Source organism: Bufo gargarizans, chromosome 2, assembly GCF_014858855.1.
Source record: "Bufo gargarizans isolate SCDJY-AF-19 chromosome 2, ASM1485885v1, whole genome shotgun sequence".
Classification (NCBI taxonomy): domain Eukaryota; kingdom Metazoa; phylum Chordata; class Amphibia; order Anura; family Bufonidae; genus Bufo; species Bufo gargarizans.
In genome coordinates this window covers 94,374,135-94,392,555 of record NC_058081.1, presented here as the reverse complement: position 1 = coordinate 94,392,555, position 18,421 = coordinate 94,374,135, and the positions used below count along the sequence as shown (strand labels likewise).

General features: G+C 45.7%; 1 protein-coding gene across 3 annotated transcripts in view; it reads left to right on the top strand.

Moving 5' to 3' along the window:
* The window catches only part of DUSP11 (dual specificity phosphatase 11), a 35,173-nt gene extending 17,899 nt beyond the window's left edge, over positions 1-17,274 (top strand). Inside the window, exons 6-11 of one of the 3 annotated variants that reach the window (XM_044279321.1) lie at positions 1,083-1,129; positions 3,353-3,428; positions 9,291-9,386; positions 11,041-11,151; positions 11,748-11,849; positions 14,345-17,273. In XM_044279321.1, coding sequence (XP_044135256.1) covers positions 1,083-1,129; positions 3,353-3,428; positions 9,291-9,386; positions 11,041-11,151; positions 11,748-11,849; positions 14,345-14,585 — 673 coding nt within the window. In that variant the 3' untranslated portion in view covers positions 14,586-17,273. Of the gene's footprint in view, positions 1-1,082; positions 1,130-3,352; positions 3,429-9,287; positions 9,387-11,040; positions 11,152-11,747; positions 11,850-14,344 lie in introns of all 3 variants that reach the window. The other 2 variants (XM_044279320.1, XM_044279322.1) reach the window with 2 other exon arrangements.
* The last annotated feature ends 1,147 nt before the right edge of the window (positions 17,275-18,421 follow it).

The following is an 18,421-nucleotide window of genomic DNA, read 5'->3' as shown; positions in this document are numbered from 1 at the left end:
TCATCAGTGACTAGTTTTGGCTCAAGCCTGAGCCTTTTTCAAACTTTTTCAAATTGCAGTTTGAAAAAGGCTCATGCTTGAGCTGAAACTAGTCACTGATGATGCTATTATGCCTTAAATAAACGTCTCGTCATATTATCAAGAAAGTGAGTGCCGCTCCTTCTTCGCCATGTGCTAGTTAGACGCCTTTCCTGGACGCGTGCACCACATGCAAACCGCAGTGCTAACCCATTTTCTTAGCAAATTTCGAATATGTCACTATACTAGGGACTCTCGTGTTCTTACTGCGTAATGTGTGCGCACAACTGAATCTTGAAGCTCTTAGATGAGCTGTAGAATCATGGCTTATATTTACTGTGAGTGCACCTAGACACTGTTGTAAATTTGGCGCATTTCTAGTGCAATTTGTTAGCTCGAGGTTTAGAAAAATCCATTGCGCCTAGCTCGCCAAGGTGGAGTGGATTAATTGGTAAGAGGTATGTCTCAAAGGAAAAAAAGGCATGACCTTGCAAAGTATGCCAGCCAATAGTTGGTATAGAGCAGGGATCAGCAACCTTCGGCACTCCAGCTGTTGTGAAACTGCAGTTCCCAGCATGCTCCATTCTTTTCTATGAGAGTTCTTAGAAGAGCAGAGCAAGTATGCATGCTGGGAGTTGTAGTTTAGCAACAGCTGGAGTGCCGGAGGTTGTCTACCCATGGTATAGAGTCAGAGAAAGTGTCTATCCCTGCACCTGATTTATCATCCAGCCTGAGCCCCTGTGGTGAATCTGGTGCAGGTCTAGACGATTAGTCTAACCTTACTCCATCTACAGGGTTAGTAAATTGTTTGGATTTTCCATGTACATTGTATTCTATGAGAAATTCAGATTCTCATGTACACAATGAGGATTTTAAAATCCACAGCATGTCAGTTTATTTTATTTTTCCTGACCGGATTTTCTCTATTCACTCTGATGGGGAGAGTAAAATCCCTGCGCTGAAAACCCGCATAATCCATTCAGATTGTCAGGGCGGATTCTCCACACAGAAGTCCTGAGCTTAGTGTCCAGTTCAGAGCATTTATTTTGCTATCTATCTTGTAGGTATTTGATTGATATGCTAAGCATGGAGCCTTCTGAAGCCATAGAAAGTGAGTATATTGCACGTTACGTACACAATTTTCTGTCCTTTGATATGAGAAGATCTACGGACATTATATGTGCCTCGTCCCTCCATTTACTGCAGGCTGCACAAAAACTGTACAAGCCGTCATCCCCTTGAATTCCTCGCTCTCAGCGTCCAGCATTGTATGGTCCACACTAGGGTTGTTGGGGGTATCGAAATTTCGATACCCAATCGATACTTTTGTCCTGGTATCGATATGATACCGGGATTTCAATTTTTTCGATACTGGGCTGCACAGTCTAGTATCTCTGAACATGAGCGCGCTGATCTCGGTGCGCTCATATTCTCTCAGCAGCACAGGGGAGAAGGAAGCAGTCTCTCCCTCCCCCTGTGCTGCCGCTGCCACCAATAAGAAGAGAGGGGCGGGCGCACTGCGCCACCAATGATACGACTTTTCCTACACAGAGCGGCGCCCAGCGATTTCCCAGCACTTACCATTATTCCTGGGCGCCGCTCTGTTTACCCGCTGTGCCCCATTACATTCTCCTCTCCTGCTCCATATGCTAATTACTATAAGAGCAATGGGGAGGAGACATCAGCTTCTCTAGTGGGCGTTCCTTCTCGCTGCTATTGGACAGCGGGCGAACGGAGCGGCGCCCAGGATTCATAGTAAGTGCTGGGACATCACTGGGCGCCGCTCTGTGTAGCCTGATACTTAAAGTCTGGACCCAGGAAAAGTAGTCTTTAACACATAATACAGGAGGTAGGTGTCGGCAGCAGAATCGCATAGCCGTCACCCTGCTCCTGACAGGGAGCTGCAATCAGCGGCAGTTAACCCCTTAATCCTGTATTAAGGGGTAATTATCATTGGTGGCACAGTGCGCCCCCCCCCCCCCCCCCAGTATTAAAATCATTGGTGGCAGTGGCCACAGGGTCCCCTCCCCCTCATTGGTGGTGCAGTGGCAGCTTCTGATCGGAGCCCCAGCTGTGTAATCCTGGGGCTCCGATCGGTTACCATGGCAGCCAGGATGCTACTGAAGCCCTGGCTGCCATAGTAACATCCCTGATGCTGTGTGTACAAAGTACAGCGCAGCAGGGAGAGTGTGAGGTCCTATTCACCCTGATAAAGCTCTATCAGGGTGAATAGGACAAGGGATGAAAAAAATCCCAGGTTCTAGCCCCTAAGGGGGGAAATAGTTATTAAATAAAAAGTGTAAAATAAAAAACACCAAAATATTAAGTATGAATCACCCCCTTTCCCAATTTCACATATAAAATGTATAAATAATAAACATATTACATATCGCCACGTCAGAAAAGTCCAAACTGTTAAAATATAAAAAAAATCTATGCGGTGAACGCCGGAACAGAAAAAATAAAAACTGCGTGATTCGCCATTTTTTAAAATGCAGAATGCACGTGGTTTTTAGTTTTTTTCTTTTTTTTCGTGTGGTATCAAGTATCGTAATACTTTTTCATAGTATCGAAACCGAATCAAAAATTTAGTATCGCAACAACTCTAGGCCTCACACTCTTCTGTCACATGCATTTACGGTACATGTAACAATTCCTGACCATCATGGCCATCTGAACACCTCACGATCAGCCTACAAACTGAGGACTGTTAACATAAAAGTAATCACTTGTCGGCAGCACATCACAGGAAAACAGGGAATGGGCTGCCGACAATATGCCAGCTATATGGGGATGCATCGTACTATTGCCCATCGGCCATGGAAAAGATGTTCCCCTAATTAGTCCCTTAGTAAGAGAGCAATAATGTGCCTCCAGCGCAGGGCGGCAGTTTTGGAGGTGGGCTGCTCCTCTGGCTTCCACCTGCTTGTGTTATGGTCCTTATAGTTGGTCCTCCTCAATGCCAACTCAGGCCTCATGCACACGACCGTATTTTGTTTCCATGTCCGTTACGTTTTTTTTAGCGGATAGGATGCGGACCCATTCATTTCAATGGGTCCGTAAAAAACGCAGACAGCACACCGTATGCTGTCCGCATCAGTATGTCCGTTTCGTTGCTCCGCAAAAAAAATAGTGCATGTCCTATTTTTTTTTTCTCGTTTGCGGACAAGGATAGGCATTTTTACAATGGATCCGCAAAAAAAAGGATGCCATACGGAATGTTGTCCGTTTTTTTTGCGGACCGCAAAACACATAGTCGTGTGCATGAGGCCTTAGGGTAACGTGCTGCCAACATTTGCTGTTTCATGTAAGGAACATAATTCATCTTTTTCAGAATTCAACAACAGCCGTGGACACATCATGGAGCGGAGCAATTATCTAGACGACCTTTTACATGGCAAATCTCAAAGGTAACTACAGAAACCCTTTCACTGCCAAGGACAAGAGTCTCCGCTTTAGTCTAGTCTCACTCCGCGAGTTGAATGCGATAAACTTGCAGCGTGCGGAAGTGTGAAGTTCTGTTCTGACCCCTGCTCCTGTGACAGGATTGCACCGCATTAGGCTACTTTCACACTAGCGTTTTTAGTGGATCCGGCAGGGTTCAGCAAAAACCGCTTCCATTACTGATAATACAACCGCCTGCATCCCGGTTGTATTATCTAAAACATAGCCAACACGGATCTGTCATTAACTCCATTGAAAGTCAATGGGGGACAAATCCGTTTTCTGTGTCTTGCTCCGTATACAGCTTGCTGCGGTTTGCTCTCCGGTATGGGAACTCAACCAAACGGAACGGAATGCATTTTGGGGCATTCTGCTATGTTCAGTTACGTTTTGTCTCCATTTACAATGAATGGGGACAAAACTGAAGCATTTTTTCCGGTATTGAGCCCCTCTGACTGATCTCAGTACCGAAAAATAGAAGACACTAGTGTGAAAGTAGCCTTTTAATGGTTTATAATGCTGTGTAACCCTGAGCGTATTGATATATACTGAATTGTACTGACATAATGCTGTCAGTGTAATACAATAGGTTTCCGGACTCTCAGGGTTAGGCCTCATGCACACAGCCATGGCCGTATTGCGGCCCACAAACGGCGAGTCCGCAATGTGCTTCCTGCATCACGGATGCATGTTTGTTTACATGTTCTATTATTTTATTTTTATTTTTTGTGGTGCGGACGGATCACAGACCCATTCAATGCATGGAACGGCTGCACAACGGCCGTGTGTCGTGAGGCCTTACACAGCATTATAAATCAGTATAAGGCCTCATGCACACGACCGTATGTATTTTAAGGTCCGAAAAAATACGGATGATGTCCGTGTGAATTCCGTATTTTGCGGAACGGAACAGCTGTCCCCTAATAGAACAGTACTATCCTTGTCCGTCTGTAATTTATTTTTTGCATAACGGAAATGCAGAAACTGCACACAGAGTAACACATTTTTTTTTTCTGCTGACCCATTGACATGAATAGTTCTGTATACGGGCCGCAAAAAAAACACTGAGAGAAAATACGTTTGTGTGCATGAGCCCTAATGCTGTGCGATCTTGTCAGAGGAGCTCAGACCAGAACAGGAAATCACACTGACACTCGCAGCGAGTTTCTCGCATTGCACCCGCTCATGTGTGTCCGGCCTTATAGTGATACCAGGCAGCAGTATTTAGGGCAATGTACTCAGCCGAAGTCACTGGAAATTGTGACAGCTGAACCCCAAAATATATCAATGGGCTAATGTCTTACTTCATTTTGAATTATATCGGTGAGAGAGACTAAGGCTACTTTCACACTTGCGGCAGAGCATTCCGGCAGGCAGTTCCCTTGCCGAAACTGCCTGCCAGATCCAGCAATCCGGATGCAAAACGGATGGCATTTGTCAGACTGATCCGTCTGACAAATGCATTGAAATGTCAGATCCGTCTCTCCGGTGTCATCTAGAAAAACGGATCCGGTATAAAAAATTTTTCACAGATTTTAAAGGTCTGCGCATGTGTGTTCTGGAAGAACGGATCCGTCAATGCGGCAATCGCTAATGACTATCATTATCATTTATAACTAATACGTTTCAATGGAAATTAATGCCGGATCCGGCATGCTGCGGTATTTTCTCTGGTCAAATACTGTAAGAGTGACTGAACTGAAGACATCCTGATGCATCCTGAACGGATTGCTCTCCATTCAGAATGCATTAGGATATAACTGATCAGTTCTTTTCCGGTATAGAGCCCCTGTGATGGAACTCAATGCCGGAAAAGAAAAACGCTAGTGTGAAAGTACCCTAATATTGTTCCCTTTCCCTTCCATTCCGATGTATGTGCTCCTGACATATTACTTAACATGTGGGTATTAAGCTGATTATATAGTCATGTGCTACTAAGCTGTGAATAGTATAACGGAAAGCACTGCCGCGGTCCTGAAATTCATAATGCCATGTTTGTCCTTGCACTTTATGGCAGGCCTGTGTGTAAATGAATGAGGGGTCGTCCCACGAAACATATTCAGCAATTTTTCAAACCAGCACCTGGATCTGAATGATTTTGTAATTGAATGCATTATAGCTACTGAGTTATTCAATGAAATCTATCTGTATAGCGCCACCTGCTGTTTGCTCTTATTCTGATTTCTCTCTCCGCTCATGGAGATGTAAGCACACGGTCAGTTTTATCCTTCGACTGCCACCAGCTGCAGCAGAAGGTTCAGAGCTGGTTCGATCTGTCACTTACTATATGATGTTGGATTTTAATTTACATTAATCATGATATAACCCCTTTTAAGTAGGTTAAAGGGGGTTTCCCCATGAACAACACAAAATGTCTGTGCAGAGGATCAGTGAGGTCTGACTGCTGGAGACCTTGTCGGTCTTAAGACCATGGTGCCATGTTTCCCCCCCGCATTTGAATGGAGCAGCTGTCATGCATGTCAGCTGCTGCTCTATTCGACTGCCAAAGATAAGAGTACTGCGCTCAGGTACCTCCGGCAAGCGGGCATCACTGCATCACATTCTTGTGATCAGCAAGGGTTTCAGCGGTCAGACCCCCACTTGCCACGCTTATCTCCTCTCCTGGACATAGGGGTTATCTGTGGTTCCTGGGGCATTCCCATCTCCTAGTGATATGCCCCCAATGTCTGATGGGTGCAAATCCCACCACTGGTACCCACACCTATAGTTGAAACGGAGTCCACGCATACACGGCCACCCTCCATTCACTCCTATGGCAGCGCTAGAAATGGCCGAGCCGCACACACCATGCATGCACGGCCACCCTCCATTCACTCCTATGGCAGCGCCAAAAATAGCCGAGCCACACCCTGCGCAAGCACGACCAACGCTCTATTCACTCCTATGGCAGTGCCAGAAATGGCCGAGCCGCACACACCACGCATGCACGACCACCACTCCGTTCACTCTTATGGCAGCGCCAGAAATGGCCGAGCCGCACACACCACGCATGCACGACCACCGCTCCGTTCACTCTTATGGCAGTGCCAGAAATGGCCGAGCCGCACACACCACGCATGCACGGCGACCGCTCTGCTCACTCTTATGGCAGTGCCAGAAATGGCCGAGCCGCACACACCACGCATGCACGACGACCGCTCTGTTCACTCTTATGGCAGTGCCAGAAATGGCCGGGCCGCACACACCACGCATGCACGATGACCGCTCTGTTCACTCTTATGGCAGTGCCAGAAATGGCCGAGCCGCACGCACCACGCATGCACGACCACCGCTCCGTTCACTCTTATGGCAGTGCCAGAAATGGCCGAGCCGCACACACCACGCATGCACGGCGACCGCTCTGCTCACTCTTATGGCAGTGCCAGAAATGGCCGAGCCGCACACACCACGCATGCACGACGACCGCTCTGTTCACTCTTATGGCAGTGCCAGAAATGGCCGAGCCGCACACACCACGCATGCACGACCACCGCTCTGCTCACTCTTATGGCAGTGCCAGAAATGGCCGAGCCGCACACACCACGCATGCACGACTACTTCTATGGGGCTAACTGAAATAGCCGAGCCAGCACTCGGCTTATTTTCGGCTGTCCCATAAAAAGGAATGGAGGGCGGTCGTGCATGAGCAGCTATCAGACATTGGGAGCATATCCTAGTGATGCCTCCAATGTCCGAGATGGGAATACTTATTTAGTGTAAGAGAGAGCATGGTCATTTTGAATTGTATAATGTGGGTTTTGTCATGTCGCAAGCAGTTATGTGTGCCTACTGTTACCACTCTCTGGTAAGCTCAGCATTATGTCATATCCATGCCCAGCCTCCGCTTCATTGGTCACTAACTACACCACGCAACAACAAAAACGAAAAACTTTTTGTCTGCTACTGGGCAAAAACCATTTGTCCTATACTAGATCGAGTGTGCGAAGTCAGAATTGTTGCAACGCGTCACGAAATGTTGCTGTGCATAAGTATGCCTAAATGAATGAAGCACTTGGAAAGCATTGAATAATGTTGAACAGAACGAGTTTTACTCCAACAATTACCTGATCTACATCAAAGTTTGCGTAGTAAACAGTGTATGAAAATGTAATGGAAAGTCTCATTCTTCAGTTTAAAAGTCCTACTTGAGCAAGGCCCAGTACTGGCATCTGCTTTTGTGAACGGTCATATTTTCCAGTTGCTAAAACCAGCAGTAGTCCCCCATCAGCGGCCTTGAAACTTGTTCTCCATTGTAGAAATATCTTTGTGGAACCGCTCTCCATGATCGTCACTTACGTGTCCCAAATTGGGTGGGAAAAAGTAAAGATGGGAATGTAAGAAATGCTCTTTCAATGAGATTCGGCAGCCAAGTTGTTCATGTGCTGTAAGCATCTTGTCTACTAATTCAGCATAGTTTGCAGCTCGTCTGTTCCCAAGGAAGTTCTGCACTACTAGCACAAATGCATCCCAAGCTGCAAGACGCACTCGCTTTGTCAGATTCTTGCGCTGATCATAAGTATATTTGCCACATATGTAGCAGAAATTGTCTGGTTCGTTAACACATTTGCGTTTATCCATCTTAAGTTTCAAAACTGATAGCACTATAACAGATCACTATCAAAATCTGTCCAGCTTGCCTTATATACTTACTGCTGACATCAGCCTGAGAGCGTCCGGACAGGTCTGGACATGTCCATTGGAATATCTCCAATATAATGCATTAATATTATAACTGAATAGGCTTTGCATTGTATAACTTAAAATCCAGACGTGTCAGGCAAATTCCGAGTTCATATTTGGAGTCGGCGCGCTCATTTTAGTATAAATTGCATGTTTCTCTCAGTAGCACGATCATTGTTGCGCGGTGTAATTGCTCGTTGCATGGTTATTGAAAGCAGCGGTCACAGGATCCTTGATCTTATGATCGATCGGTACGGTCTCCGCATTTGGACCCTCCGTCCGTAGAACATGATCACCTACCATATCGATAAGTAGTTATAGGAGGGAAAATCTTGCTACATTTAGATTATATGTGGCTGTACCCTGAGAAGCCATTTTAGCGAGTTCTGCGGATTAGGTTGTCGCTCATTATCATCAGGCATTGACCTGTGTGAAAGGAAACTAAATTGGGGCAAATAGCCATGTGTCACATTAACCCCCTTATGACCAAGCGCTGTACATGTATGAATGTATGAAGATGTAGATGATGTAAGCAACTACATGAGCATTTCTGTAATAGTATTCCTGGAAAGGGTTGTCTCGCTTCAGCCATTAGCATTTGTTATGTAGAGGACGTTAATACTTACTAATGTATTGTGATTGTCCATATTGCATCCTTTACTGGCTGGATTCATTTTTCCATCACGTTATACACTGCTCTTTTCCATGGTTATGACCACCTTGCAATCCAGCAACGGTGGCCGTGCTTGCACACTATAGAAAAAGCGTTGGTCCATGTGCATTCCCACAAGTCCCGGCCACCAGAGAGATTAACGCCTTTTCCTATAGTGTACAAGCACGACCACCACTGATGGATTACACAGTGGTCGTAACCCCTGAATATGAGCAGTGTATAATGTGATGGGAAAAATGAATCCAGTGAGTAAAGGATTCAATATGGACAATCACAATACATTAGTAAGTGCCTTGTAGTAACTTCCTCTACATAATAAATGCCACTTGCTGAAGTGAGACCACCCCTTTAAGCAATGATTTCTGGGTGCTGTCGGTGTAGTAGGCTATATAAAATGAAGTAGTGTTGTGATGTGACACTGCTGTAGTAGTGTAGTGATTTCCATTAACCATCTGTTTTCTTCTATATAAAGCAGTGCTGAATTAGATAAACCTCACGTCAACAAGCGCCACTCCTCAAACGGAAATTTACAACGATATCCGTGTCCACGGGATCAACCCAGGAATCACAGGTAATCCCTCAGTTTTAGTAACTTTAGCCACCAACACTCCTCATCCAAAATCTCTATGTGCTTGTGGAACTTCTCATGGTAAAACTGTTTGTTAAAGGGGTTGTCTCGCCTCCGTCGTTGGGGGCATATCGCTAGGATATGCCCCCAATGTCTGATAGGTGTGGGTCCCACCTCTGAGACCTGCACCTGTCTTTAGAACGGAGCCCACAAAGTAAGGCCTCTTTCGCACTACCATTTTATTATTTTTTATTTTTACGGGCCGTTTTTGCATTCCGTATACGGAACCATTCATTTCAATGGTTCCACAAAAAAAAAACGGAATGTACTCCGTATGCATTCCGTTTTGTTGAAAGATAGAACATGTCCTATTATTGCCCGCAAATCACGTTCCATGGCTCCATTCAAGTCAATGGGTCTGCAGAAAAACAGAACACATACGGAAATGCATCAGTTTGTCTTCCGTATCCGTTCCCAGCCCAATTTTTTCTTTGTAATTACTGTATACTGTATATGCCATACGGAAAAACGCAACGGAAACAAAAAACTGAACATCTCAAAACACTGAAAAAGCCATACGGTTGTGTGCAGGAGGCCTAAAGGAGGGAGCACAGCCAGCCCAATGCGTGGCCGCCCTCCATTAATGCCTGTGAGAACACCGGAAATACACTGAGCGGCGTGCTCGGCTATTTTCAGCAGCTCCCATTGAAATTAATGGGAAGCGCACAGCGCAAAAGTGGCAACCACTGCATTCACTTCTATGAGGCTGTCTGAAATAGCCGAACCAGTGCTCAGCTATTTTGGGCGCAACCATAGGAAAGAAAAAGTAGCATACTGAGCGGGAGAAATCCGGAGGGATACAGCGGAGCATAGGAGGCATATTTTTCAAAATCAAGCAGAGCGGCAGCATCAGCGGGGGGTACCCTGCAAGTACAGGTATAGATCTCCCTTAATAAAATTGCATGAAATGTCCTCTTTTAAACTAAACAAATGTGGTATTGCTGTAATCGCGCTGAGCCAGAGAATGAAGGGAGAAGGACCGTTTTACCGCATAAGGAACAGTGTAAAAATTAAACCCATAAAACTCTGAATTGTGTGTTTTTTGTTTTTTTCAATCTCCACCCAATTTGGATTTTTTTTCCTGCTGCCCACTACATTGTATACGGTATTAAAATCTGCATCTGCAAATCCGCACTAAATTGTGTCGATTTTGATGTGGACCTTGCTGCTGATCTGCTTTTTCGCTAGGAAATCATGTAAAAAAAAATATTATAATTCTATATAAAGTGCTACTTTATATATACAACTCATTTCACCTGGAGCTTACTTTCAGAGGAGAATTCCGACTCCGTAGATGTATGGTGGAAGTCAGCTCTTTAAAAGTGGCTCCCACTCTGTTCTCGTAGCCTCCGGGTTTTACACAGCAGACACACGGAACTGATGTCTGTGATCGTCGATTAACTCCAATCGCAGACATTGTGACCATGGCGTCTAAGGACAGCAGAAATTGAGGGAGCCTTTTGTTCTCTGTGGTAGCCTGAAGCAAAGGTTTGACCACATGACAGATCCTTTTAAATCCAAAAATAAAATTGATAGATCCAGTATGGTTTTCTTTATTACACACAGATATACTAAAAAGATGTTTCTCTTCATGCAGCTACGATAATGGTACTCAAAGACCATTTGCACAGCCATCGTTTCATCATAATCCACGTCAAGTGATGGGACCACAGCATGGGTTTCCACATGCTGGTGGGAGACATCCTAGGTGAGTGCTTCACCTGGTACACATCTCCATATTTTTGCTGTTGCCTTTTTACATTGGAAAACTGCTGAATTTGTGTGGGCACCAGTTATTTTCATTGGTCTGAATCTGAGGGTTTACCATATTATTCACGGGCTCTTGGGAATAGTGTTTGGAGAGCATTTCCACCATCCTATCAGCCCATGTATGTTCTTTACCTTCCTGATATGGATGTGCTGTTTGCTTTCCCATATTTTTGTGCCTGTAGAGAATATATTTGGAATATGACCTCACCGTGATACTGCTGGTAGCTGAAGGGGTTTCCACCTTTTCTATTGCTAACCGTCTAAAGCGTCTTTGCAGTAGAGTTTATTACACTACATGGACTATAGCAGGCATCCTCAAACTGCGGCCCTCCAGCTGTTGTAAAAACTACAACTCCCACAATGCCCTGCTGTAGGCGGATACCTGTAGGCTGTTCGAGCATGCTGGGAGTTGTAGTTTTGCAACAGCTGGAGGCCCGCAGTTTGAGGATGCCTGTGATATAGCATCAGGTATCTCACACCTGCTGTAACAAGGTCATGACTGCACGCTGTTATGTTATTCTGTCCCCTTTGCAGTCAGGGCCCTCGGATACCTTCACCTGGTTTTGTGCCTCCACATATGTCAGGTCCCAGGCACAATTTACATCAAATGGAAGATTACTCATTCAACCAATTTAGGTAATGCCATTTTTTAAAACATTTTTCTATCTTTTGTTTGTTAAGAATTTTCAATTGGTTTAATGTGGATTCCTTTTTATTTTATTGTACATTTTAGAGGAATTGTCCCTCTTCCTCGTACAGTGCAGTACTGACTATAAAGATGATTGGGCTCCCAGCTGCTGCCCTCACCGCTCCCTCATATACTATAGCTGCCTCTATATACTGCAGAACAGCTCCTCCATGTATATACTATAATTGCCCCTATATACTGTAGAACAGCTTCTCCCTGTATATACTATAGCTACCCCTATATACTGTAGAACAGCTTCTGCCTATATACTGTAGAACAGCTCCTCCCTGTATATACTATAGCTGCCCCTATATACTGTACAGCAGCTCCTCCCTGTATATACACTTTAGCTGCCCCTATATACTGTAGAACAGCTTCTCCCTGTATATACAATAGCTGCCCCTATATACTGAAGAGCAGCTCCTCCCTGTATATACAATAGCTGCCCCTATATACTGTAGAACAGCTCCTCCCTGTATATACACTTTAGCTGCCCCTATATACTGTAGAACAGCTTCTGCCTGTATATACTATACCTCCCCCTATATACTGTAGAACAGCTCCTCCTTGTATATACTATAGCTGCCCCTATATACTGTAGAACAGCTCCTCCCTGTATATACACTTTAGCTGCCCCCTATATACTGTAGAACAGCTTCTGCCTGTATATACTATACCTCCCCCTATATACTGTAGAACAGCTCCTCCTTGTATATACTATAGCTGCCCCTATATACTGTAGAACAGCTCCTCCCTGTATATACTATAGCTGTCCCTATATACTGTAGTACAGCTTCTCCCTCCATATTAACCGCCCCTATATACTGTAGAACATCTCCACCCTGTATATACTATAGCTGCCCCTATATACTGCAGAACAGCTCCTCCCTGTATATACTATAGCTGCCCCTATATACTGTAGAACAGCTCCTCCCTGTATATACTATACCTCCCCCTATATACTGTAGAACAGCTCCTCCTTGTATATACTATAGCTGCCCCTATATACTGTAGAACAGCTCCTCCCTGTATATACACTTTAGCTGCCCCCTATATACTGTAGTACAGCTTCTCCCTCCATATTAACCGCCCCTATATACTGTAGAACATCTCCCTGTATATACTATAGCTGCCCCTATATACTGCAGAACAGCTCCTCCCTGTATATACTATAGCTGCCCCTATATACTGTAGAACAGCTCCTCCCTGTATATACTATAGCTGTCCCTATATACTGTAGAACAGCTCCTCCCTGTATATACTATAGCTGTCCCTATATACTGTAGTACAGCCTCTCCCTCCATATTAATCGCCCCTATATACTGTAGAACATCTCCACCCTGTATATACTATAGCTGCCCCTATATACTGTAGAACAGCTCCTCCCTGTATATACTATAGCTGCCCCTATATACTGTAGAACAGCTCCTCCCCGTATATACTATAGCTGCCCCTATATACTGTAGAACAGCTCCTCCCTGTATATACTATAGCTGTCCCTATATACTGTAGAACAGCTCCTCACTGTATATACTATAGCTGCCCCTATATACTGTAGAACAGCTCCTCCCTGTATATACTATAGCTGTCCCTATATACTGTAGTACAGCTTCTCCCTCCATATTAACCGCCCCTATATACTGTAGAACAGCTTCACCCTGTATATACTATAGCTGCCCCTATATACTGTAGAACAGCTCCACCCCGCATATACTATAGCTGCCCCTATATACTGTAGAACAGCTCCACCCCGCATATACTATAGCTGCCCCTATATACTGTAGAACAGCTCCACCCTGCATTGCGTGCTGATCGCTGTCGGGTATCTCCAGGCGGCTGGTTATTCAGCACGTGGTGAAGATACAGATGATTGTTCAATGTCAGCGCTGGCCTCACTGATCGGTGAGAAATAGCGGGAATGTGAACACTTATATTTAGGGCACACATATTAATATACTGCACAGTATATGAGGGAGCGGTGAGGGAGGCAGCGGGGAGCGCAGGCGTCTGCATTCTGCAATCTGCATTTTTTGCAGATCGGATGCTGACCCATTCATTTTGGTGGGTTCACAAAAAATGCGGTCAGCACAGCACACCGTGTGCCGTCTGCATCTGTATGTCATCTCCGCAAAAAGAATAGGAAATGTTACAATGAGTCTGAAAAATAAATGGATCCAACGCGGATGCCTTCCTTACTTCTTGCGGTTTTGTGGACCACAAAATTCATACGGCTGTGTGAATGCACCTTTATTTATAGGACCGTGGATTAGATGGTGAACATCTCATCCACTCTAGACAATTCCACTGTGTGGGCTCCACAGGGCTTTTTTCTACGTGCGCCCATACCCTAAAAGTCCTAATCGCCTTGCATGTAACTGGTGGTTGACCAGTTCTCGTCACTTGTTCTCATGAACTCATGAATTCTTTTTCTCTTGCACATTAGAGGTCCTAATAGACGCAGACACTATCCACAGAGACCCTTCCCGGAACACACCGATTATGGTGCAGTGAATGGCCCACCACCTCAGGACCGTAGACCACGCTTTCCTCAGCAAGGTGACAGCAAGCCTGGGAATGGTTTTCCAGCACAGTCTCCTCATTCACAACAGCGTGGCAACAGTAAACCGTACCGGAGGTATCCAGGACCCGGCCGCCAAGAGAAACCCAAGAAACAGTGGCAGTAACAAGTGATACGATTATTTCACTTTAAAAAAAATTCTTGCTAAGATGTTTTAGGATTACCAAAGGCCGGATATAAAATATTGCTGCTAATCTGTCTGCTTTGTACATCAAGGGTAGGGTACTTGGAGGGGTAGCCTTGCCCATGCCATCTAACCTAATCATGTATAGAAAGGATTATCACACTGACTGCTGCAGGCGGGCTGGGGACCTCCCTTATGTCTATCCAGTGAGTCCTATATGTGCAGGGTTTTATTTTTCAGGAATGTAAGTGTACTGTTGTCTTTATGTATACATCATGTACACAAGCATGCAGGTAGATCATCGCGTTCACAAGACGAACTTATTTGCAAACTTACTTGACTGAAAGGAGATGAAATCTGCAAAATCAGTGACTAGGCCTTTGTCATGAAACTGCTGTGTGCCCTTACAGAAGAGGTTCTCCTGCTTAGTTTAATGTGATAGAGAGAGGTCCTGTCGTCTGAAGTAGCCATGACTCTTTCCCAGGTCCGGCCAGTGATTAATATGATGCTGCACAATTTTTCCTCGTGAGTGACGCACCTCTGAAATCAGCTTGTCTGTCACTACGTTATGCTGCTCTCAAAAAAAACATGAGGATAACGTCGCTGACGGGTTCCCTTTTAAATGGGGTTGTCGAGCCTTGTGGACATTAACTGTCCCCTGCAGAGTGTTGTACCTACTGAAAAAATAATCATACTCGCCCACTCCCCACCACTTCAGCGATCATCCGGTCCCTGGCTTGTAAGTACCTGGACGGCTAGACACAGCGGTAATGTGTGTCCTAGTGGCCCATGGCCCAGCATTGATGTGCTGCTTGGGCACATGTCTCAGCTGAGACCAGTCATTGGCCACAGCAGCGCTCGTCACTGTCCGAAGGATTACAGGGCCAGGGACCAGAAGATCCCTCAAGGGAGATGGGGAGTACGAGTTTTTCAATAGGTACAGCATCCTGCTGGGGACAGTTAAACATGTCCAAGTATGGATGACCCCTTTTAAAGGGATCCTTTCACCTACGCTATGGTGCCCTCACTGAGGACTGCATAGTGTAGTGACAGACCCACTGATTTCCCTGGTCTGGCAGTCAGTACGGTTATACTACAGGCGTGCCAGACTTTGCAGTGTGCACCAATGAGACTCATGGCCCTGACCTCGTCCGCCTCCTAACCATCCCTGGTTTCCATATTATGCATAGGAAAGAAACCTGCCAGTGATGGTCAGGAGGCAGGGAAGGACAAGGCCATGAGTCTCATCAGACTCCTCTCCCTCACAGCGCTGGTGCACGCCTGTATTATAACAGTACTGACTGACCAGTGAAATCGGTGGGTCTGTCACTACACCATGCGGTCGTTAGCGAGGACAGCATAGTACAGGCAACAGGTTTCCTTTAAGGTTAAACGCCTGAGCAATCTGAAACAGTTTCACTACTTAGGGATGTGCATTTTTGGGACCGGTTGCTAGGATGTTTCCCTTCAACCTGTATGTCAGACTCACCTGGCGCTGTGCAGGAGGAGGCAAGCAGCTTGGAAGTCATTCCAAGTCTCAGGCGGTGGGACTGATCTACGCCGTGTCATTGTCTGTTAGGTCCTCATTTATGGAAACTGTCTAATAGAGATAATGGCCTTGTTGTCCATAGCAACCAGAAATAAAAGTGGAGCTCTCATTGGTTGCTATGGGCGGCGAGGACAGTTTTTCTGTTAGGCCTCTTTGATAAATGAGAGGAATCAAAACTGGTGCAGAGGAAAAGTAGAGTAGTTGCCCACGGCAACCAATCTGTTTCCACGACACATTTTTCAGAGGCCCTTTGGAGAATGAAGGCAGGGGCTGCTTTGGCTTTGCATCAGTTTTGATCACCTTTTCCTGTAGAAAATGGTCCCATTATGTCATGTATTTTTGCATAGGTGCCCTTTCCAGATACGTGTGCCAGTGATGGGAAGCACTTCAGTGCTGGTCAGATCTCACCCTGTTGAGTATTGCTGATGAAATGGCAGCTTCCAGGGTTAATGGGCACGAAGCACAGGTTCCAGCCCCTCCGCCTGTATTACACATGTACTGTAATGGCGTATGTGCCAGTCTGTGTGCTGCGGACACAGGAGGTTACTTTTATGTTTTTATGCGGGGGGCTGATTTGTGTTCACCTCTTATAAAGTTTTATGTGATTGCAGCAGTTTTATTTGTGAGCGTTCTTTTCTATGTACAGTGAGAGACGTGCCTTTACACGCTGAAAAGAGTGAGATGGCGGTGTGTTAAAATGCGTGAGCGCTGTGTGATATGATCAATGGTAAAGCTGCTTTTTAGGAATAAACGAACCACAATGGCAAACGCGCATCAGCTGGATGGGGAATGTCCCGGTAACCTGGATGCATGTCTGTCCGAATCTCTGCGGGCCTCAGACACTCACCGTGTATGGTATACCAGTCAGGTATGTTGTAAATGGCTCATCGCTGGGCCCCCTTCAAATCCTGATAAAGGGGTTGCTGTGGCCACCGTGTCCGCTTAGAGGTCACTCATAAGGAATTGGAAATGGGGGAGACAGTGGGACGAGCTTGTTCAGCCATTTTCAAGTCTGCCATTCACACCTAAAATTAAAGGGCATCTGTCAGCAGACTTGTACCTATGACACTGGCTGACCTGTTACATGTGCGCTTGGCAGCTGAAGGCATCTGTGTTGGTCTCATGTTCATATGTGCCCGCGTTACTAAGGAAAATTATGTTTTAATTTATGCAAATGAAGGCTCTCACAAGTGGCCCCGAACGGATCCGTCCAGCCCTAATGCATTCTGAGTGGATGCGGACCCGCTCAGAATGCATCAGTCTGGCGCCGTTTGTCCTCCGCTCACCAGGTGGACACCCGAATGCAGCTTGCAGCGTTCGGGTGTCCGCCTGGCCGTGTGGAGGCAAACGGATCCGTCCAGACTTACAATGTAAGTCAATAGTGACGGATCCGTTTGAAGTTGACACAGTGTGGCTCAATTTGCAAACGGATCCGTCCCCCATTGACTTTCAATGTAAAGTCAAAACGGATCCGTTTGCACTATCATGGTTTTGTTCATGGTAATGCAAACGGATCCGTTCTGAACGGATCTAAGCGTTTGCATTATAGGTGCGGATCCGTCTGTGCAGATACCAGACTGATCCGCACCTAAACGCAGGTGTGAAAGTAGCCTTACTCCTACAGAATCTAATCTCTCAATAACCGCTGCGCCCTCTGCACTTTGACAGGTCAAACATGATGACGTTTTCAGTGCCCGTCCCTGCCAATTAAAGTGCAGAGGGCGCAGCAGTTGCAGAGAGATTAGATTCTGTAAGAGTAATTGTAACGCCCCCGTTGCTCCTAGAGGCTCATTTGCATATATTAAAGGATTGTTTTTCTCAGCAATGCGAGCAAATAGGAACATGGGACCAACACAGATGCCTTCAGCTGCCAAGCGCACATGTAACGGGTCAGACAGTGTCATAGGGACAAATCTGCTGACAGTCATCCTCTTCATGTCACAGGTCCCAATGGAGTTTGGCAGTATTCCTACGCAGCAGAATTGGTGTGGACATTTCTACAAGAAAATGGGATCTGTGCGGCAGGCACATGGATTTCAGTAAGACCCATTCAGATCAATTAGGGAATGTTCACACGGCTAAAATCTGCCACGGATTCAGCAGTGGAAATGTCTTTCTGCTGCGGAATCCACATTTAGAACTCCTCCAACAGTTTCCCATTGGCGTCAATAGCAGGGATAGAGGAATGTTTATGGGTCCAGTGAAGGTTTTTCTCGCCCAGTTTCCTTGGGGGACACAGAAGACCTTGGGTATAGCTCATCTCCCTAGG